At 41.8% G+C, this 24,359-nt stretch overlaps 1 protein-coding gene and 1 pseudogene across 2 annotated transcripts in view; both read right to left on the reverse strand.

Moving 5' to 3' along the window:
* TMEM242 (transmembrane protein 242) overlaps window positions 1-23,792 on the reverse strand; it is a 32,173-nt gene extending 8,381 nt beyond the window's left edge. The window contains 3 exon segments of one of the 2 annotated variants that reach the window (NM_001132508.1): window positions 18,050-18,187; window positions 22,013-22,113; window positions 22,719-22,825. In NM_001132508.1, coding sequence (NP_001125980.1) covers window positions 18,050-18,187; window positions 22,013-22,113; window positions 22,719-22,806 — 327 coding nt within the window. In that variant the 5' untranslated portion in view covers window positions 22,807-22,825. 2 annotated transcript variants of the gene reach the window in all.
* On the reverse strand, window positions 2-17,416 carry LOC129060114 (L-lactate dehydrogenase A-like 6B; annotated as a pseudogene).
* Window positions 23,793-24,359: the final 567 nt, after the last annotated feature.

Genomic DNA, 24,359 nt, shown 5'->3' on the forward strand with positions numbered 1-24,359 from the left:
AAGACAAAGTACCTCTGTAACTTCTACCCATTTACCAGCTTTGACTAAAAATTACATTAAAAACATATGCCTCTTGTAATGGTGGCCATTTTATTTTGAATGGTATGATACACGTTTACACGTAGCCAGTACTCATCTACTTTTGCATACAGGGGAGTTATACTTCCCCACCTCCCTGAAGTTAGGTAACCATGCGACTAGTTCTGGCTACCGAAATTGAGCAAAAGAATGTGTGTCACTCCCAGGCTGAGCACTTCATTGCAGGGGTTCGACTCTCTTTCCATAGCGATAATGGAAACCTGTATTGCTATGGTGGTGCCAAAGATCAAAGCAAAATCTGAGGTGCTGAGTCAGCATGTGAAGGACAGCTTTCCTAGAGTTGCTGAACCCACGGGGGATTTACACAGGTGAGAAACAAACCTTTGTTATTTTAAGCCACAGACTTGGAGACTATTTTTTACTACAGCATAACCCAGCCTACCCTGGCTGGCAAAGAGGGTGAAGAGAATTATAAAATAGACTTAAGGCATTCTCTGATGCCCTGTAATAGTACACTATATTTGGCTAAAACACGAATAAAAACTCAAAGGCTGGATAAGAGGGAGCAGGTATTCTGCAGCTGAGCTCTCAAAAGCTCCTAAAACCGCCTAGAACTGAACCACCACTCTTCCCACTTTCAAGGAGCCCAGCACATCAGTGAGTCCCATTATACGACACTGCTTCCTGAGAAATCAACATTTCTAGATGTTTTCAATAAAGCAGTATGGGAGCTCTGGTCAGGGTAGAAAAGGGTCAGTGTTTTGGAGGATCACCATCATGCTTGATAAAATTCAACTAAGCAGGACTGGCCTGGTTTAGAGGGCAGATACTGATATTTTCACTTTTGACTAGTTTTGTTGCTATCCACATGGATCCTGAGATGAAATGTATTTGAACATACCATATTACTAAATATTCAACTGCATTAGGAAAGCGAATGTGAATTTTTACATCTCAGCTTTCCATTTTCTAAGCTACTAATCCTATCATTTAGGTAAATGTCAGACAAACATTTTTACTTTCTCCCCAACTTTCACTGTATCACATGCATAAAGTCCAGAATCTGTAGTAAAGTCAATTGATTTAGAAATACAAAGCAAACATGTAACTTTCTGAGAAATACAATCCCTGAAGTATGCATCAAAATGGCCAATTTTTATGATAGTAATTAACAAGGCACAAATTCAAAAGCAAAAACTTTCTGTAAACGTGAAATAAACTGAAGAGCAGGAATAACCCAGGAGCGTCTTAGAGCCGGGGCCGCTCTGAAGCTAAGATCCAGCTCACCAAGAACAATTTCTAACATGCTTCTTGATTTAATGTGCTAACAGGTCAGGTTCTCAGGAGCGATTCTAAAATGATTTTCACTCAGTCAGGCTTTATTTTTAGTAACTGCAAAATTTAGGGAAGTTTCCTTTCCCGGCCAAACAAACAACAGTAACTATACTACCTCTGACTGTCAAGCCTCTTTCTAAAAGCTTTCTGAATTACCGTTAGATATTTTATAACAGCTACCATCGGATTACTATTTTCATATCTTAACCAAATGATCCTGCTTCACTGGTGTGCGCACATACGCACGTGTGTGCGTGTACACACATGCCCAACATGCAGCTGCAGTCCCCACTTCATGTCTTTTTAACGACCCAGCTGAAAGGCCGTCCCAGAGGAAATGAAGGCAGTTTCAAGATGGGTCCATTGTAAAAAATACCTGTATGTATGTACTTTTATTTTTACATTGTAGAGGAAGTTATCACTTTTTTACAGCATATAAATGAACATAGGTATAAGCCAGCAAGAAGAAAGCATGTATCTAATGAAAATAATCAGAATATCTAGAACACAATAAATACTTACATCCTACTTTTTGGGAACCAAATGCCAACTACATATATAACAAGGCAAGTGCTGCTATATCGGGGTACCAAGAACACTTTCTTTAGGAATTGTAAATAAGTATCACCCAGCACCTGGATGCTAAATAAAAGAGCTGGAGGACTAAATAAATAGGTAAGTCACTTTACCCACTTTCCTGTTTCCATATTTTAGGAATTTAAGTTTATTCAAAATTTTGATATATAATCCTATATCTATGATCTCTTCAATAATTTCAGAATGGTAGTTTTAGACAACTTTAAAGCTTCAGCTCCTTCTGAATTTCCCAAAGTGTTTTTGCACTCTCTTTCAGGTGGGCCTCCTCTTCAGGGGTCAGCTTTATCTTTATAAGGTTGGTAATACCATCCTCTCCCAGGACACAAGGAATATTGAGGAATACTTTTTCATCTGTTCCACAGAGACCCCTAATGATGGTGGAAACTAGATGTGTTCTCCTAAGATTCTTCAAAATACTTTCTGTTAAATCAGCTACAGATAGGCCAATGGCCCATGAAGTATAACCTTTCATTTTAATAATCTCATAGGCACTAGCAATCACTTGTGGACATTTTTCCATTGCTCAGGATCTTTATCAGTTCCTGTATCAGAGTTCAGATTCTTCAAAGCGACACCAGCTATGTTCACTCCACTCTACACAGGAACACTTGAGTCTCCATGCTCTCCGAGGATCCATCCGTGGCAGCTTTCAGAGTGGATACCAGGCTTTTGTCCAATCAAGAAACAAAAACGAGCAGTATCCAGATTACAGCCGCTTCCAATAACACGGTTTTTGGAAAATGCACTCAACTTCCAGGCTACATAAGTTAAGATATCCACTGGATTGGAAACAATAATCAGTTTGCAGAGGAGGCTGTACTGGACAATACTGGAAATCATTAACTTGAAGATGGCCACATTTCGCTGGACTAAATTAAGGCGCGTTTCTCCCTTTTCTTGGTGTGCACCTGCTGTGATAATCACTAGGCTGGAGTTTGCTGTGACAAGGTAATCTTTGCTACAAACAATATTTGGCATTTTCATGAAAGGGCTGCCATGTTGAAGATCCATTGTCTCACCCTTCAGTTTGCCTTCATCAAGATCCACAAGGGCAAGTTCATCACTCAAGCCTTTTAATAAGATGCTGGTAGCGCAGGCCATGCCCACCGATCAAGTTCCTATGATGGAGACCTTACTGTGATGAACGGGCTCCTGTGTGATGAACGGGCTCCTCGGAAGTGAAGCGCTCAACAAGCTCACTCTTCACAGTCGTCATCTTGCTCACGGGGGTGAAGAGCCAGGAGCGCTTGAGCGGCATGCGCGCTGCCTGACTGGGACACAGGGCCATCCCCAGGCACAGGAAATTCGCTCCTGCCGAGCTCACTCTCTGGCTAGCCCGCACAACAGGCACAGTCCAACTCATGGTTGCTCACTCAAGAAATGGAGGGAGAGAATGGAAAAAAAAACTGTTGACCAGTACGTCGCAACGCAAAAAGAGCCATTAGCAGCACCTTCAGCCCTCTGTGGCGGGTGCGCACGACACGCCCCCTGGCCCTCTACTGCGGCTGGCTGCGCGGGCCTTGCCAGCGCCTTCAACATGTACTTTCCGTTGGTGCTGAGACTAAGGCAGTGAAGGGCTGCTTCTCTAGCAAGTGATTTCTGGAGTTAGTTTTACAAAGAGTATTCTCATCGATAGTTGACATGCTTAAGAGGTTAACCCAGATCCCTGGAATTACTAGTTTTCTATTTTTAGCATGAATGCCAAGGAAAAATGCTTCTATTAACTACAGATGAAAATCAGGTTACATCTTCTGAACCATGACCCTGCCGGGAAGCATAGGGCGCTGTGCTTTGCATACGGGTGGTTGCCTGCACCATCTCCCAGTGTCCCAGAAGTGGGCTCCTGCTATCTGGTGTATGGCACTGGAAGCCTATTTATAAAGGATCCCACTGCCTTGGTGCCAGTTCTGGCCAGGACCCACACTGGGACAGTCAGCAGGAGCTTGAGCAGGGTAGGGGCCGGCTGGGAGTCATCCCATCACTAAAAACTCACCAGGCGAGAATGCTATTCCTTTCTCATGCCAGAGGAAAGCCTTTGATGGTGCGTCCCGAAGAAAAACGACTTCTCAGGTAGAAAGTTGGCAATGTACCCCTCAATTAAAATGAGGATATCTCTTAAATGTCCTTAAAATGGCAAATTTCCACCAATGCATAAATCAGATTATTGACCAAAGTAGTGAAATAAATGGTCTAGTACAACGTGGCATCAGTATGCCTTACTTCTTCAGCATTTCTCTGGGCAATCTTAAGAACTAAATTCCCTTAAAATTTCTGAGGAGGTGTCAACTTCACATCTGATGAAATGCATACCCTAATAAGCCCAGTAAATTACAAAAGCTCCGATAAAAATGATGGCACTTTCTCCTCACTTATAAACAGCATTCTGACCGTGTAATTGTTCCTCAAAAGCTCTCCCTCTTGTTTTATTTAAAAGCAGTGTGCTCTTCTGGAATGGGGCCCCTTGGTACATGTAGCTCCTCACGATCAGCAAAAAAAAAGATTTCCGTTTTAGAATATTGAATGCTGACAAAATGAATACTTTATATTTGGACTTGAAAAGCTATTACTTTTTTTTTTTTTTTTTTTTTGAGACGGAGTCTTGCTCTGTTGCCCAGGTGCAACGGCAGGGTCTCGGCTCACTGCAACCTCCGCCTCCCAGGTTCAAGCCATTCTCTTGTCTCAGCCTCCCGAGTAGCTGGGATTACAGGCACCTGCCACCACACCCGGCTAATTTTTGTATTTTTAGTAGAGACGGGGTTTCACCATATTGGTCAGGCTGGTCTCTAACTCCTGATCTCAAGTGATCTGCCTGTCTCGGCCTCCCAAAGTATTGGGATTACAGGCATAAGCCAACGCGCCTGGCCGAAAAGCTATTCTTATTTGTGCCACTGAAAGGCAGTCCAGGGCTGGACGCAGTGGCTTACACCTGTAATCCCAGCACTTTGGAGGCTGAGGTTTGTGGATCACTTGAGGTCAGAAGTTCGAGACCAGCCTGGCCAACATAGTGAAACCCCATTTCTACTAAAAATACAAAAATTAGCTGGGCGTGGTGGTGTGTGCCTATGGTCCCAGCTACTCAGGAGGCAGAGGCATGAGAATTGCTTGAATCCCAGAGGCGGAGGTTGCAGTGACCCAAGTTCATGACACTGGACTCCAGCCTGGGCGATAGACCAAGACTCCGTCTCAACAAAAGAAGAAAAAAGGCAGTCCAGGAGGAGAGGAACAATAAGCAAAGGAGTTGGTGAGGATGGGAAAGGTGTCCCATCAGCTGAGTTCCTGACACCCTGTTTGAGGGCGGCCTCCTGGCCGTGTTTTCCCTATCAGTAGGGATCAGATACCCCATTCAGATGACAGAGCCACACACCAAATGGTAAGAGCACTAGGTACATGAATGCTCTTAGCACTGGTGGTCAGATTTTTGGTTAACATTTGTCAAATTAAAAACTGCAGTTTTAAAAGGGTCATCTTTATTTAATGGTGGCCAATGTTTTAGAGGAATCCTTTAAAAGCAACAATTTTTGATAGCTGTCATTTCTTTTATCTCAGTCATAACTTGAAATGTTTTAACCTGGTGCCTGTTCCCACCATCTACCTATAACGATTCCTTTCACCAGTCAAGTCATTTTCCAAGATAAGTGTTCTTGAACATGAAATTCAAGGACATAAAGACTCTTCGCTGGATGGCTACTTTCTATAGTCATTTTCTTTCTAGCGTTTGAACCTCTTCAGAAATACAATCTCTATAATAGCTGCCTCTTCAGTTTTTCCCCTTAGCCACAACTAAATCAATCCTGAGGGGGAAAAAAAACTGTTCAAAATAAAAATATACCAAACAAAGCAGCTTTTTTATTTACAGTAAGTCTTGAGATAAAAAAGGAAAGCACTAACAAAGACGAAGAGATGTATGTGACCTCCACAGCAGATTTAGGTCTACTCAAAGATGTGGAAAGCCAAGTATAGCTAGACAGCTCCCTAGTGACTTCCTATCTTAGGTGGCTCATTATTCCTTCTGAATTGAAAACCTGACTCAAATTATCTATTCAAAACGCAGTACAGTATTATAGCTAATGGCAGGATTACACCTCAGTACTTTCGGTTGTACCACTCAGGAGGGAGGAAGCAGGAAATGAAAACAACCAGCAAGTCCCTGGGCCAAGAATGGCTGCCACTAAGTCACTATTCCTTTCACCTGGACTCACATCCAGCTCTCAAATCCTCCTTTTCCTCTCTGGGAGTCCAGTTCTGATATTCCATTCTCTCACCAATCTTTGCCAATCCCCTAAGCAGAACTGGCTTTCTAAAAGCCTATGTCACCACTGTACTTTGTACCTCTCTCCATTAGAGGATTTATTACACACAGTTAAATGTAAAATACTAATGTATGTGCCACTGCAAGAAGGATCACCTTTTACTTACCAGCATATTCCTGTCCTCTAGAACAGAGCTGGGCCTATGAATAGGGATTTGGTAAATGTAGTAGAAAAGAATGAGGAACTGTAGAGCTAGTGAGTAAGGCTGGGGAGTGGGCTAAAAGGTGAGAGAGACAGAAAGGCGGGGCTACAGACCCCACCTAGAGAGAGTTCTGAAAATGAGGGTAAGTAAAATGGGTAGGTGGCACCCACTGGGGCATCTTTAGAAAGTTGATGCATATATTTCAAGTAAAGCTTTGGATAAGCTAAAAGATTTTGTGGCTATTTTCAAAGCCAATACCCACCTTTACCAAGTTAAAACATTAAAAAACAAAACAAAAACAAAAATCTATTACAGTGTTAGAAATGCAGTAAAACAAATATGCAGTGGCAGAGAGACTATCTTTATCCTTTAAAGTTATTTAAAATGTTCTGTTCTTTGGAAAGCTTTAAAAAAAATAATCAGCACACAGAACCCTTGGTTTAAGGTAGAAAAAGGGATACACTGAAAGCAGTGTTATTATAAGCTGATCTGAAATAGGCCATAAACTCACCAGCATGAACACAGTTATTTTGAAAGTCTTGTGATTAGAAAAATCATAGAATGCAAATTGTAGTTTTAAAATAAATAAGTGGGCTCTAATTCTATTGCTGAGTAATTCTCATGGTGGCGGGGGGTCTCTGCAAATCCCAGCACATGAAAATATTTTACTTTGTCAGCAACACTGGGAAAACTGGAGGAAAGACAAACAGAGGGCCACAAAGAATAGAATAAAGGCAAAAAGTCAATTCAAAGAGCAATGCTGGCATCAACTTCCTCTTTATGGTATTTAAATATGAAATGAATTGGCAAGCTCTTCTAATAAATGACCCCAATCACATTTTTGTTCTTTGAAAGCAGCATCTTATACATAATTTCTGATGCAATGTAAAAGAGCCACTTGTGTTAATCATTAAAAAGGAAAACTTATAACGTGGCATAAAACATGGAAAGCAAGGAAATTAAAATTCATTAGCCTGGGCGCGGTGACTCACACCTGTGATCCAAGCACTTCAGGAGGCCGAGGCAGGTGGATCACTTGAGGTCAGGCATTCCAGACCAGCCTGGTCAACATGGTGAAACCCCGTCTCTACAAAAAATACAAAAATCAGTTGGGCATGGTGGTACATGCCTGTAGTCCAGCTACTTGGGAGGCTGAGGCAGGAAAATTGCTTGAACCCAAGAGGCAGAGGTTTCAGTGAGCCAAGATTATGCCACTGAACTCCAGCCTGGGTGACAGAGTGAGACTCTGTCAAAAAAAAAGAGAGCGAGAGTGTGCCACTGAAATGAAATGGTAGAAGTGATGTGATCAGATTGCATTCAATAAATACTTACTAAACACCTACAATGCATTAGGCACTGTTACAGGTGCGAGGATATAACAATGACCAAGATAAAGGAGGTCTCCACCCTCAGAATTTACATTCTTTTTGTGAAGACTGATAAAACAAGACAATGGTCAATATCATCTCGTTTTGCAATAGGCATTACAAAGAAAAGAAAATAGGATAATTTCAGAGAGTAACTGGGTGGTGGGAATGAAGACATCTGGAGAAGTTGCTCTGAGGAGGTAAATTAAGTTTGACTTGAAACCCTGAATAGCAGCAAACAGCCAGCAATGCAAGGACCTGGGGAAGGAGTTTCCTGGGCAAAGCTAGAATAAAGGCCCTAGGCAGGAACAGCCCCGTGTGTTGAAGGAATAAGAAGGCTGGCAGGGCTGGAGTGCAGTGGGGAGAGGTGAGGTGGGCAATTGTGGTGGCTCAAGATGAGGTCAGTGAGGTTGGTGGGGCTACATCATGTAAACCTTCAACAGGAAGCCACTGAAGGGTTTTAGATAAGGAAGTAGCATGATCTGACTCACATTTTTAAAATATCTCTGGCTGCTGCATGGAGAAAAAATTCTAGAAGGAATAAGGAAGAGGCCAGGAAACTAGACAGGAAACTCTTAAAACACTAGGCAACAGAGGAATGGATGTGGAGAGATGAAGGAGGCAGGCCATGTTCAGCGGCAGAGCTGACAAGCAGGACTTGCGTGCATCAGATGAAGGGAACCAAGGCAAATGAGAGAATCTAAGAGGATTCTCACCGGGGTTTTTGGTTTGAAGTGGAAGGATGGGATGACGGTGGCATTTACGAAATGGGGAAGACCAAGGGAGGAGCAAGTTAGGAATAAAGTGAGGAAATCAAGTGCTCTACTTGGGACACAGGTCATGTGACACACCTATGAGACATACTTGTGAGGGCACACAATATGAAGCTGAGAGGCTGATCTGAAGGTCAGGGCTGGGGCTATATATCTGGACGGCGTCAGATGGTACTGTTTGTTTTAAAGTGGCAAGGACTGGACGAAAGAGCCAAGGGGCTGAGGACAGATGGAGGACAGAAGAGTTTAAGTAGGAGCTACTGGACACTGATGTTGAGAGGCTGGCCAGGGGAGGGGCTGGCACAAGAGACAGGCAAAATGGTCAGTGAGGTCGAAGGTAGCTCGGAAGCCACAGTGTTTCAGGAAGGAGGAGGGGGGCTCCATTGTGCCAAATGTTGCTGGGAGGGCAAGTAACAGAGGATAAAGTAAGATCTGGCAACAAGGAGGGCACTGGCAACCTTAATAGCAGTTCCAGTGCAGCGCTGGGGCAAGGAGCTGGACTAAGAGCAGGAAGGGGAGGAAGTGGAGGCAGTGACCACACACAACTCTTTCGGGAAGCTTTTTGTGTAAAGGGGAGCAGACAAATGGGCTGGTAGCTGAAGGAGGCTAAGGAATATCTAGAGAGAACTTCTAGAGGTGGGAGAAACTAGAGCATGTCTGTACACACCACAGCAGAGACGGAACACGTCACAATCAGCTAAGGCTGAGGATAACTATGGGAGCAAGGTCCCTTGTAGATGACAAGAGGCAGGATCTGATGCCCAAAAGGCAGGGGTGGGCCTCTGGCAGCAGCATGGACCTTTTATCTCTGGTAACAGGAAGAAAGCCAGTGTGCGTGTGAAGTCCAGAGAAGGTGAAGGCCAGAGCGCTCTGGCAGAAGGGCGGAGAAAGGACTGCAGAGAGGCAAGGTGGGAGGCAGAGAGAACAGAGACAGCTGTCCGAAACATCTTGGAGCAAGAAGGTGCCATCAACTATAGTGGCTGTGGGGGTCGGGGAAAAGCAAGATGTGGTGACTGATTAGATGCAGGGGTGAGAAAGAGTGTGGTCAGGAATGGCCACCTGGCTTTTCTGTCTGGGCAGCTTTGTGGGTGATGTTGCTATTCACGGGGAGAATGACTCAGGAGTAGGTTGTAGTTGGGGACAAATGACAGTTCACTGAGGGACACATGGGATGCCTGCAGGACATCCAAGCACCTGTGTCCAGTCAAGTGGGCCCATGAGCCTAGAGCTCAGCATGTAAATGAAGGCATCAGAGTGGCTGGAACCTGTGAAGGAGAAGAGATGGAGGGGGGGAAAAAAAGAACCTTAAGCATAACTGGATAAAATAAAGCAGCACTATTTCACAAGTAAATGGGACAGTCGGAAGTTAACAACAGCCAAACTGGAATCGAGAAAACATAAAAAGAATAAAGGAAGAACTATAAAAACCTAGAATCTGTCAGTATAAGAAGCAAACAATAAATGATAGATCTGAGTCACCAAGAAAAAGTTAAATGATAAGTTATGTTCAGCACAATTTACATACTGTAAAAATATATAGCACATTAGAAAATGATTTCTTCTTAAAATTGTTAGAAACATTTCAGGTAGAAAAATCCATTTGAGAGAACATCATTTTCTGATATACTGGTAAGTGAATACTTACAAACTGTACATATCAACTATTTATTAGTGTAATACTGTCCCACAGTTTTAGATTTTTGTAAGTGACTAATCAATCATAAGTAACTTTTAAAACGGAGCTTGAGGGGGAAGCAAATGCTATCAGGTCTCCAGTCCACAATGCTTTATTTAGAGAGATCTGCTCATGCGTGCCCAATTTTCTAGGCTCAGTCTAAGAATTAAGGACAAAGAAAAAGAAAACCCAAGTGAAATCAAGGCTGCCTTCCTCCTGTGGGATACGGCTGGGAACATTATCGAGGTGATGAGGTCTGATCTGTGTCAAGCCTCAGAACAAAAAAGCTTTTACGGCAGAGCTGATTTGTCCCAGTCCTTGTCGCACATTCCCACTTGATAAAATGCTTGGGGCGCTATTTTACTTATAGAAGGAAACAGTTGGGTTTGAAAGAGGTATTTTGGAAATATGCCAAAACAGCTGATTCCCCTGCTTGGCTTTTTAAAAAAGTACATTGGTCATTACCTCCCATCTTAAACTGAGCAAGTCCCTGTGATTCGGGTTCTCTGTCACCAAACTGCTTGTCCACATATACAAGTGCCTCTCTCCACTACGATGTTAAACCTATTAGAGCTGCAATGGAATGGGGAAGAAGAGTTATAGAGACGTTCTTGTCACCTCTGACTTGAACTTATTCACTGATGTGCAGTGCTACTTTCAATTCATTTAAAAATGATTCCGGGAAAATATTCCCCAGTCCTCAAGCTGTTTGAAGGCCCAAGAGTGTGACAGATGGAACTACCTCTGCAGGATCGTGATGACTGTTCTGGGAGTTCTAGTGAGCACTACGAAGAAGTGGAAACGAGGCCGAATACGCTGACGTATGGTAATCAGAATAAGAAATTGAGGCTTGCTTCCTGGGGGCAGAAGCTGGTAGAGATCTCTGGAAGCACTGAAATTAGATTAGGCAAGGAGGCAGAGGGAAATGTTTCAGCCACTTCTCACACTTCCCCCGCAGATCCCTCAGAAGTGGCTGCCATTAAACAATTGGCCAGGAGACTCAGGTTTGTTTTTAATGTTTGATCTAAGCCAGTGAAAGTACATAGCCCTTAAAGTCTATTTCCCTCTTTAGAGATCATCAAAGTTAAACATTTCTAAGCTTTTTCACAGTTTTACTATTTACATATGGGGTTCTAGCAGTCACTCTACAGTGCTGCTTCATTTGAGATGAATAGGTAAAAATAATGCAGGAATAAACGTACTGATAAGAGAAACACCAAACTACCAGTGAAACTTAAATTAGCAAGGAGCCAAATGAAATTTGATTGTAATTATTAGCTAAGGCCCTCCAGTTGGTCATAAGGTTACTAAGAAGTAAGCCTAAATATTATCATAAAAATTAAACCTAGAAGCAGCTACAAAAAAGAACTGGAGAAAATAAATATTATTAGAGTACATCCAATACTGTCCTAGAGGAAAGATACAATGTTACTTCCCTTAAAGATTCTCTCTTATAATAGGAAAGTATAATGTCCATTTATAGAGACATATTTAAAATATATCTGTTTTATTTACATGTTTTACTTTTTGTTTTTTAAAGAAAAGGAGGTCTGGGCTCTTGAAAAAGCAGCAACATCTATCAGCAGAAGAGGAGGCAAGATGGGGCCCTGGAAAGCTGTGCAAGATGCCAATCAGAAATCACTTCCATAAAAGCCTTTCTAGCAGCAGGGACTCAGGAGAGACACAGGAAGAAAGAGAGTTGGGGGTAGGGTGGATTATTTTCTATCAATCAGATTGGCAAAAATTTCAGAGTAATAGAAGCCACTCAGGGCAAGGATCCCAGGAAACTTTTATGCATTTTGTATAAACTTTTCTGGAGGGCTGGTTAGCAACAAATATCAAAAACATTTAAAAAATGCACTTTGACTCAACAAACAATAACATCTTTTGTGCAAGGAGATGTATGCCTACAGGTTCCCTATGGTATTTAATAGTGAAAAATTACAATCTAAATGCCATTGGCAGGAGACTGATTAAATAGATTATAATATACAATAGGGTTCCATATAGTGATTAAAAGTGATGGAGATTTATATACTCTGCTGTGCAAAGATGTTCCTGTGACTGTTTAGTGAAAAAAGATTCCAGAGTAGCAGGCAGTAAAACAGCATTTCTATACAATTCTATGAATATGCCTACACAAGATGGTCCAAAAGGATGTTTCTACTGTAATTATCATTACAGCTTAGTAGGATTTCTGGTGATTTTTGCTTTTTTGTACTTTTCTACATTGATTTTTTTTTTAAACGAGTACATATTTTTATAAAAAATACCCAAGGTTGTCTTTTTTTTTCTGTTTTAAATAAAAAGGTCCTCAATATATATATGAAGATAAATACTGTTTTTGTTTGTTTTTAAACGGGGTCTCTGTCACCCAGGCTGGAGTGCAGTGGTGTGATCTTAGCTTGCTACACTCTGAACCTCTCAGTCAGGTTCAAGTGCTCCTCCCACACCTCAGCCTTCTGAGTAGCTGGGACTACGGGCACGTGCCACCATGCCCGGCTAATTTTTAAAATTTTTTTGTAAAAACAAGGTCTCGCTATGTTGCCTAGGCTGGTCTCAAACCCCTAGACTCAAGCAATCCTCATGCCTCAGCCTCCCAAAGTACTGAGATTGCAGGCATGAGCCACCGCCCAGCTAACAAATACTACTTATCCCATGGTAAAGGGGTAAAAAAACAAATCAAAAACTCCCTTCATTTACACATTAATTTTAAAATTTAAATAACTGGACAACTTAAAAGTATTTCACAATAACTAAGAACATTTTCACTGTTGGTTTTTTATTACAACTGAGGTTTCAGCTCCTGTGAGGACAACAGCTATAAATTATCTGTAAATTCTTACTATACTAGGCATCATGAATGCATTCTCTAGAAGCCCCAGTAAAGGTTAGCAATGGTAATTCTGCCAGTCCTTTGAGATAACCACCTCCCCACAAACATGGAGCACAGGTCCACAAACATAGCGCATACTCCGTTGATAAAGTTCTAATCATACCAACTAGGAATTATTTAGATATTTAATGTTTCTCCTTCTAAGGGGAGGAAAAAAGTCAAGGTAGTCTAGCTATAAATAACCTAAACCTCTTCAGAATCCTTCAAGTATCAACACCTACTATAAATAATAAAAGGTAAAAAAGTTTAAAAGTCACTGCTCTTGAATTATATGTAAATAACTATGTAAACAGCAAGGCTTCTTTTTCTTCTTTGATAGTTAGGGAATTACCACTTAGTACAAGAGTTCCTTAGAGCATTTACCTCAACTGTCCTCCAAACTTAAACTATCTGTCCTGATAAAACAACCGAATCATAGCATCCCAGTGTGCACTCACCCGGCCTCATCATAGTGTCCCAGTGTGCACTCACCTGGCCTCATCATAGTGTCCCAGCATGCATTCCCATGATCATGTACACAGCTGATTTAGGAGACTACAAACCCAAAGGAAATGTTCATCTTTTTTTCCACAATTAAGTTATTGTGATAAAATTAGTGCTATCTTAATTATAATCAAATAATAAAATACCATATTTGAAAGTAATCGACGAACACAAACTGAACAGTCAAGCCGTGCTTGCTGGCCAGGCTGGGCCGGGGAGCAGGGTAGATACTGAACTGGCACTGATTTCTCCCCATTGTCAATGCTGGGCAAACTTACCTGCCTTGGTCTAACAAGACATCTTCTCCTACCTCTCCTTCTTTAGAACCTCTGATTAAATGATATATCACTGTGTAAAATACACATGTGTTTATATTTAATGTTATTATATGCATTCTATGTGAAATGAAATTCCAGAATAATTATGAATAAACAAACAGTTAAAACCAAAATACTTTAAAGAAACCGAAGTTTCACTTTAAGCATTTTAAACATGTTCCCTTTTAGGCCAGCAGATGTAGCTGTGAATTAAAATAGGAAACACAAGCACTTTCATCAAGCTGCTCTAGGTTAGCCATTAGATGGCACCCTTTTGTATTGGAACTGGGTTTCTATCAGAGATTTAATACAATTCGAGTTAGCTACTTACAATTATTTAACGCTGGAGTTGATTTTGATTTATCTAGAATGATCGTCTCAATTATTTATTGAGTGCATAGACTTGGACCATTTCTGTTCAACATTTTCTGACTGAGACTGTTTTCTTAGTCATACAAAGATGAGACAGTACACAGTGACAGAAGTTCTTACTGGACTCAGGGTAACCTCATAATTATCAAAACTCTCTAAATGCTGAGCTGAATATACCACATTGCTGTCTGCAAGCCTCAGAGCAGGGTCATACCATAAGAATTTGCTTAGAAAGTCAACAGGTAAGGTTTATCACTTTACAGGGTAGCCCTGTCTTAGCATAGTGCATGGCTCAGGAGAGACCCACAAATGACTTTAGAATGAACAAACCAGCAAATTAGTAAACACTACTGCCTTTAAAAGATATGTCCTTGAAAAGGTATCAGTGGGTTCATTTTTCTGTGGGCCTTCTCAGACATGGAGATCAAACTGATATGCCTAATGATCTATATGCAGAGAGAGTGCATATGCAGTCTCTCTTTTTAGTTAGACATAAAGATGTCAGGAACTCTCTTTCTTTGTGGTCCCAGCACCTAACCCAATCCCAGGTACCCAGCAGAGGCTGAGTAGATATTTCCTACTTATCACTGGATGACATAAAGATGCAATATAAAAGGATTCCACATATTCTTATATTCAGTAGTGCCAACCAGAAAATATTTTTTCTCCCCAAAATATCTTATTTAGGCAGCAATCCTTGTATCAATGCCAAAAAACAAAGAAGTTCACATTCTACCCATCTTCAGTGCTGGGCAAACGTATCTGCTTTGTTTGGTAACGAGATAGCTCCCAATACCTCTCCTTCTTTGGAACCTCTGATTAAATGAACATCACTGTGTGAAATACAAATGTATGTTTATATTTAATGTGTGTGTTCTATGTAAAATGAAATTCCATAATAATTATGAATAAAAAATTGGATTATTCTAGCACAGTTGGATTATTCTAGCCCATAAACACTGAATTATCAAGTGTATAATTTAGATAACCTAATTTTGTTGGTTTATGAAAACTGAGATTGACTCTTCTAAGTGAGACTATTCGTATTTTCAAATACCTTAAAATTTTACTAAGTTTGTGACCCTATTACTAAACACTGGAAACATCACATATCAGTTCCACACTGTTCATGTAAAGTGCTAGCAGATTGTCATTTTTATAGAAACTAGAAGCTTAATAACTTTATTACTAAGTACTACTTAATACTCTGAAGATTCAGACCTGGGTTTAAATCTTGACACTGCCAATCACAAGCTATGTTATCTTGGGCAAGTGATTTAACCTCTTTAAGCCCCAATTTCCTCATTTATAAAATGGGGGATATTAATATCTGCTAGATAGTTATTATGAAGATTAAATAATTTGCTATGTCTAAAATGTCTGTAGAATGCCTAAAATGGAAGAAGAGATTTTATATTGGTCGAAAGCAAAATTGAGGTTAACAGCAAAAATCATGAAAAACCTTCAGTCACAGGTTTTCTGTCTTTTCAAGCAATCTCTAATTTAGCATTACAAACAATGACTAGCCAGCAAAGTTAACTCAAAAATCAAGGTGAGGGCCAGGTGCAGTGGCTCACACCTTTAATCCCAGCACTTCGGGAGGCTGAGGCGGAAGATCGCTTGAGTTCAGGAGTTCGCAACCAGCCTGGGCAACATAGTGAGACCTCATCTCTACAAAAAATAAAAAAAGTGAGCCAGGCATAGTGACATGCACCTGTGGTCCCAGCTACTCAGGAGGCTGAGGTGGGAAGTTTGCTTGAGCCCAGGAGGCTGCAGTGAGCTGAGGTCACACCACTGCACTCCATCCTGGGTGACAGAGGAAGACCTTGTCTCCAAAAAGTCAAAAATAAAAATAAATTTTAAAAACAAAGGTTAGACTAGGAGAAAAGCACCATCATCTGTCTATCAGTGTATTCTGAGTGGAAAGCACAGTAATGTTCATGTTTGTTTACGATTAAACTAAATATGAAAAGCTCAATAATGTCTATGAGGTTGTTCCTGCAACACTGCCACTTGCCCCAGTTTCTTCCTCCCTGCTGAATCATTCCCATAGCATATACATGCTGTTAATTCTCCCAATGTAAAATACAACAAGTAAAAACTTATCTCTTGATCCCATTCTTTTTTCCAGCTATGACCCCATTTCCTTCCTTCACTTTGTGGCAAAACTCAAGACTCACCTAGATACACTGCCTCTGATTCTCCTCTATTCTCTTCTGAATCACTCAGGCTTTACTCCACCATCTCACCAATGGCTGTCACACTGCCAAACCCGGTGAATTATCAGTCCTCATCTTATGTAACTTATCACCAGCATACAACACAGTCAGTCACTTCTCCTTGAAGTGTTTTTTTCACCTGGTGTCTAAGTCACCAGGCCAAGGAGATTTCCCTCTTCAGTAAGGTACTTTCCCCTCATTCCCCAACCTCTTAACATTAGGAGTCCCCAAGAGTTCATTCCTCAGACCTCTTCTCTTTTCTTTCAACCTTCACTGCCTTGGTGAGTTAATCTAGTCTCATGGCTTTAAATGCTAGCCATATACTGATGAGTCTCAAATTCAAATCTTCACCTTGTACTTCTCCCCTAACTCTCAACTTCTATATCTAACTGCTTACTTGCTCTCCATCTCACTATCAAACAGATGTGTCAACCTCACAAGTCACAGATTGAGCTCCTGACATTATCTCCCAATACCTCCTTTTCTCACACTGCTCCCCACCCATCCTTCAGTTGCTCAGGCCAAAAGTCTTGATGACATCCAACTTCACTCTTTCTCACACCCCACATCCAATCAACAACAAATCTTTGCTGACTTGACCTTCAAAATGTATCGACAATCTGTTTTCATCAACTTGACCGCTGCCACCTATCTCAAACTACTGCCAATTCTCACCAGTCACGAAGGGTCCGGTCCACAGAACTTCTGACCAGTTGTTTAAAAAAAGAAGGCAGTCATTCTTAATGTAATGCTCTGTAGCTTGAAGTATAAATTTTACATATATACACAAACATAGACACAGACGCATAAGATTTTAGGATTTTTTCCAAAAATGTGTAAATAACACATTAATAATTTAAGTAATTAATTTTAAAATGCTTTAACTCTTTTACAATTATATATATGTCAAACAGCAATAGAAAGTTGTTCCAAATTAATAATTTTATTGAACAAATAGCTAATGTCAATTTATTTATTTATTCTATTTTGTTTTTGAGACAGGGTCTTACTCCACTGCCAAGGCTGAAGTGCAATGATCTTGGCTCACTGCAGCCTCAGCCTGTGAGGCTCAGGTGATCCTCCTCCCTCAGCCTTCCAAGTAGCTGGGACTATAGGCGCATGCCACCACACCCAGCTAATTTTTTTGTAGAGACAGGGTTTCTTTACGTTGCCCAGGCTGGTCTTGGACTTCAGAGCTCAAGTGATTTGCCTGCCGCAGGCTCCTAAGGTGCTGGGGTTACAGGCATAACCCACTGCACCCGCCCTAATGTCAATTTATATAGAACATTAGCTATAAATTAGTCATTGCTTAACTATATTTGAAGTTTTACCACCTTCGAAAATTGTATTTATTAGTAATAAGAAGTTGTCTAGTTATTAGTAAGAATTTAGTCATGTACTCTGTCATCATCTCCCTAGACAGTGACCAAACTACATGCAAATAAATTTGAAAACCAGAAAAATTTAGAACACAGTAAGCAGAATAAACATCTAGATACCAGGGACAAGACTGTAGTTACTTACACTGTGAACTCCTAAAGCTTTCCAGACTGCGAAGCTAATCACACCAACCCCACACCACGCATACAGTGAGCCCCAGCCCAGAGCTCGCAAGGCAAGGGAAGACCCGCTTTCCGGTAATGCAGCCGTGGCCATACTTCCCTGAAATGAGACAGAAAAGTTGAGGTAAAAACAATCAGTGCAGAAAGAATAAGCATTCTGGAGGTGTTTGCAAATTTCTCTCTGCGCAAGCAACATGATATTAGGAAGCTAGATCAACCCAAGGTCTAATTCTGGCTTTGCTACTTAATAATTGCATGCCTTCTCTGACTCACAAATATTTGAGTATGCAAGGCACCTTGCCTGTTAATTCTTCCAGAAAAATCCTAGACCATTTTGTCAAGATTTCTCTATCCCCCATTCATTGGCATTTTCACAGAATGACATTAAAGTGGTATTAAAATAACTCAGTTATTTTATGAATGTTTTTCCTGCCATAATATTAAGATGAGCAGGGGCACCAGATATTTCAGATAAGTAAATTTTGCATGTGTGTAAACATTATGTATTTTCTTCAGTTATTTTAACCAAATAGACATATAATACACATTATTTTCTCTCATAGCACCTCATTTAGTCTACCGATTATGAGACTGATGTACAAATGCAAGATATACTAGTTAACAAAAATGTTGATCTATTTTAATAGATCGACCAAAGAAGCTCAAGAGTAGATTACCTCACCACTTTTAGCTTGCACCTTCCTCTTTCTGTTTATTCAGGGAATTACAAAGAAAAATGAATGTCCATTCAGTATCTATTATTGCTTTTCAACTCCCAGTTGTTTTGCATGACACACAGCTAAGACAATGAGAACAGGACATTAAAAGGATAACTATCATCCCAAAATAAAAGCAGTGTAGACAGTCCCCAACTGAAAAGTTTATCATTTTAAAGTCCTCTGGGGTTGCAATTTGAATCTGTTTTAACACCTAGATTCCCAGGCTAATGGACAGAAGTCTATTTAAATAGCAAGATTACTAAAAATTGTATCATTTCTTCCCTAGAAGTATCCCAAGATGGGAAGAGTACCAAGTTGGGCAAGTTGCTTAATCCTCTGTGCCTCAGTTTCCTGCCCTTTAATGGGGACCACACGTAAGAGTGCTGCATAGGGCGTGAGGGGAGTTCAATGAGTCAAGCCCGCAGAAAAGCAGCCAGCACATGCTAAGCACTCAAATGTTAGATATTATCAATGTTAGAAAAGACCTCCAGGTGGCAACTGTGAAGTGCACTGACTAAGTGAGATTCTTAGACTGGTGCTTGCTCAGTATAAACGCATTAACTGTGTGCTCCAAAATCTCTGAGTTCTTCTACAAACAATTTTACCTCTGAAACAGAGTCTGGGTAAGTGGTCATACTCTAATTCCAGTGTTTTCCCAGAGGGAGACAGAACCATCTAAAACAGGGGTTCTCAAACTTCCTGGTCTCAGGATCCCTTTACACTTGGGCCCTAAAGACTTTCAATTAGGTGGGTTGTATTTATCAATATTTAATGTATTAGAAATTAAAATTAAGAAATTCTTAAATTATATTAGTTATTTAAAAATAGTAAATCATTCTAGATTAATATAAGCCTATTTTTTTATGAAAAATTACTTTTCCAAAACAAAACTGTGCAAACAGAGACAATGTTTTACATTTTTGTTAGTCTTTTATTTATTTATTTTTATTTTTTGAGACAGAGTCTTGCTCTGTCACCCAGGCTGGAGTGTAGTGGCATGATCTCAGCTCACTGCAACCTCCACCTCCCAGGTTCAAGCAATTCTTCTGCCTCAGCCTCCCAAGTAGCTAGGATTACAGGTGCATGCCACCATGCCCAGCTAATTTTTGTATTTTTAGTAGAGATGGGGTTTCACCGTGTTGCCCAGGCTGATCTCAAACTCCTGGCCTAAAGTGATCCGCCTGCCTCAGCCTCCCAAAGTGCTGGGATAAAAGTCTCCTAAAATCTAATTTTCACTTGAAAGCTTAAATTTTATCAGTGGCAATAAATACTGACAATTGTTTGCTTGAAAAAACAAGCTCATTTTATTCATTATCAAGATGTCTGCCAAATATCCACTTCTGAATAACCATAGTTTGTCAGTTATTCTTTCAAGTAAAAATGATATTCTACAGGAAAAAAGTGGCTAGTTCAGCTTGCAATTCAATTGCTTTTCTAGAGAAAAAATCCTACCTCAGTACAAAACAGAAATGCTTTATGTATTTCCCATTTCTTTTTTTTTTTTTTTTTTTTGAGACGGAGTCTCGCTCTGTCACCCAGGCTGGAGTGCAGTGGCGGGATCTCGGCTTACTGCAAGCTCCGCCTCCCGGGTTCACGCCATTCTCCTGCCTCAGCCTCCCGAGTAGCTGGGACTACAGGCATCCGCCACCCGCCCAGTTAATTCTTTTGTATTTTTAGTAGAGACGGGGTTTCATCGTGTTAGCAAGGATGGTCTCAGTCTCGACCTCGTGATCCGCCCGCCTCCGCCTCCCAAAGTGCTGGGATTACAAGCGTGAGCCACTGTGCCCGGCCTTGTATTTCCCATTTCTTTACACAGAATATTAAAATGAGGTTTATTCGAGGGTCATGATTTAATAAAATTAACTATTTTATCTCTTCAACAAGGACATTGTGAAGTAATGCTTGCTTTAAAAAATACAGGTACTTTGTAATGAAGGACACAATGACTTTCAGCACAGTTTGGTGCTACTGCCTTAGACCAAGGTATCAGCAGTTTTACTCTCCATTGCCTCTGTACCATTAGTACAAGCATCTTAGTATCATTATGAAAATAGTTCTGACTTCACGGACCCAAGGATCAAGGATCAGCAGCGTTCTGTGGACCACAGTTTGAAAACCACTGTTAGACCCCGAAGGGCATCTGTGATGATCAAATCTCAGAACAACAAATAGGATGGAAAGTTGTGAATATGTGTACATGCTCCCCCCAGCCCCAGAGAATCCCTAGTTTTCATCAGATTATTAAAAAGATCAGTGAGCCAAGGATTAACATAACTTAGGCTTAGAAATCAACCAAAACTCTACTGTTAAGGCACTACTCTGATTTCCACCACAAAATATATTTCTGCTCTGAAAACATTCTATAACATAGAGAGAAAATGAGCCACAAGGTCCATAGCAGTGATTTAGGAAGCTCCATATAAGCTTAGAGTATTCAGAGGGGATCCAAGCACACTTTAAATGTGGTCTCTTGCCATTATGGTATCAATAAGGCTTAAGTATGATTATTAAAGATAAATGTAAGTGGAAAGGAAACTTGACTTTTTATGATGTTTTACATAACACTTTTCCTCCATAGCACACATCAAATTGTAATTACACAGTTATTTGTGTGAATATTTATTTATTTATTTTTGAGACAGAGTCTCGCTCTGTCACCCAGGTTGAAGTGCAGTAATCTGGGCTCACTGCAACCTCAGCCTCCTGGGTTCAAGTGATTCTCCTGCCTCAGCCTCCCAAGTAGCTAGGACTACAGGAGTGCCACACCACACCCGGCTACCTGGCTAATTTTTGTATTTTTAGTAGAGATGGGTTTTCGCCATGTTGGATAGGCTGGTCTCAAACTCCTGACCTCAGGTGATCTGCCCCTCTCGGCTTCCCAAAGTGCTGGGATTACAGGCATGAGCCACGATGCCTGGCCCAAATTTAGATTTAAAGTCATGTTGTGAACAGGAAATGTACCACATAAGCTTTCAAAGTCTTGTTCTGCTAAAATTTAAGAAAGCACATAAGTACGTCTTTCTAAATGAAAATAAAGACCGTTGGTTAATTTGTACATTTCTAGAATCCATGAGCATATATAAATTCACATCTTAAAAAAATGTGAAAGGCCATCAATATTTTCTTTATTTTTTCTATGCAAAAGCTGCCATATATTTTAAACAATAACAATAACAATGCTATGAATGGATTTCAGTGTCACCAACCTTATTGAACCATTCAGGGCTTTTCTTTTTAGCCAATGATAATGTTGTAATAAATCCAGCTAGCATTCCCGCTGCAGCAACGGTACCAAGGAAAATTCCACCTGCCAAGAGTTTCGGGGAGGAGGGGGGATATTTAAAAAATTAAATAAAAAGAGGTTAAAAAGATGTACAAAAGTAAGTTTAAGATACTATTCGAGTTACAATCAAAACCACTTTTGAAATTCAAGAAACCATGGCTAAGCAGCTCTTGCTAACAGTAAATGACAGCGGCTGAGAAACACGCGTGACCGCACGACCTCTGGTTCCTTGGGTCATTCCGAGTTATTATTCCCGAGCGCAGAGAAAAGGTTCAGCTTCCCTTCCCCTCTCCCCTGGGACCACAGCGTGCAGTTTCTCACGGGGAGGAGAAGAGACGATGGCAATCAGAAAAGGCAAGGCTCTAGAACAATTGCAGAGGTGACGGGGAAATATGGCACGCCCGGAAGAATAGCTCACGGGATCTGCCCCCCGCCCCGCCCAAGGGGAGACTCCACCCAGTAAGCGAGCTACCCTCCCTGGGCCGCCAGACTCCGCGGGCTAAACTCAGGGAAAAGCCCAAGCTAAGGGCTCTCAGAGCGGGATGTGTGTGGGAATGCCCGCTCCAGAGCAAGCCAGGGTCCGGGGTTAACTCGCCCCGACGCCCGCACCTCACCACAGCACATCTTACCTTTAACCAGGAAAAGCCGGTCATCCGCGGACCCCGGAGCCTCCAGCCCAGAGGCCGGCTGCCCAGTTCCAGCGCCTGCTGTCTCCATGTTTAGGTCGCCTGTAGTGCGTCCGTGCCCAACTGGGCCCGGGTGGAAGCGAGAACGAGGCGGAGGAGAAAGGTTCCGTTGCCGCCTCCTCCTGTGCAATCTGAAGAAGGGTCCGGAGTGCGGACGCTGTCCCCAAACCCTCCTCCCGCGCCGGGGCCGGGAAGACGTGCTGTGCCCATCCCCAGGGGCGATGCCCTCCAAGGCCGACTCTTAGGGAGGATCTTTTGATTTCTCCAAGGAGATCATTGCTGGACTTAAGTGATTACTTTGGCTGTTTGAAAGAACTGTCAGCCCCGACTGTAGGAGGCAGTGAGGGTCGCAGATTGCGCCAAGATTCCAGGCCCAGCCTGTGAGACCCTGGAGCTCATTTTCCTAATCAAGCTTACATTGTGTCCAACGATTTGGCCAGCGCTAACACTCCACGATTCTAAAACACAGGCCTCGGTCTTCTGTGTGTACTTTTCTAGATAACTTCCTAACAGTGTTGAAGAAAGTGTAAGTGACAGGCTTTCTCCCTGGAGGAGAGCCAGCCGCCCGGCTCTGCGGTGACGGGTACCCTCGCCGCGGTGTGAGTGCTCGGCCTCCCTCGGGAAGTGGAACACTCACAGGATGACCGAATGAAGGTACCACCCCCGAGAGGAGAGCGACGCCCGCTGGAAGGGCTTGCAGAGCTGCCGGGAACGCTGACCGCTAGCAAGCTTGGTCTTCCGCTGGGAGGCTGGTTTGCCCATTCTGTAAATGGCCATGGAGAGGAGGAGGCTAGTGGTGATAGAAAATCTTTTCAGCCTCTCCGAGAACAATGACATCTTGTAAAATAAGGCGGTCTCTCTGCTATTTGTCCTGCCCCGCATCGCTGGAGGGCATGAGCTTCCTGAGGATGGAGATGCGACTCTATGTTCAGTTTATATCCCCCAGCTTTCAGGTATTACCTGGTTACCAACACCAAATGCATGTTGGATGAATGAGTAAATAAATGCATCTATTTTTGCGTCAGTGAAGTGCAGTTAATAGCTCAAACCTGGGCTCGGGTCCTAAACCGCTTCTCAGGTGTGTGAACTTGGAATAACTTAGCCCCTCTATAGCTCAGTTTCCTTACCTGTAAAATTTAAAAACTGATAGTAGGCCAGGCGCGGTGGTTCACGCCTGTAATCCCAGCACTTTGGGAGGCTGAGGCGGGTGGAGATCAGAAGTTCGAGATCAGCCTGGCCAACATGGTGAAACCCCGTTTCTACTAAAAATACAAAAATTAGCGGAGTCTAATGATGCGGGACTGTAATCCCAGCTACTCGGGAGGCTGAGGCAGGAGAATGGCTTGAATCTGGGAGGGAGAGGTTGCAGTGAGCCGAGATCGAGCCATTGCACTCCAGCCTGGGTGACAAGAGCGAAACTCTGCCATCCACCCCATCCGCCCCCCCCACAAAAAAAACCTGATAGTACCTAACTCATAGGATTGCTGTGAGAATTAAATGAAGCGACATCTATAAAGAAGTTAGCACAGTGCCTGGCACATATAAATATTCAATACATGTTAGCTCTAACTATTACCACCTTTG

This window comes from Pongo abelii, chromosome 5 (assembly GCF_028885655.2).
Source record: "Pongo abelii isolate AG06213 chromosome 5, NHGRI_mPonAbe1-v2.0_pri, whole genome shotgun sequence".
NCBI classification, from domain to species: Eukaryota; Metazoa; Chordata; class Mammalia; order Primates; family Hominidae; genus Pongo; species Pongo abelii.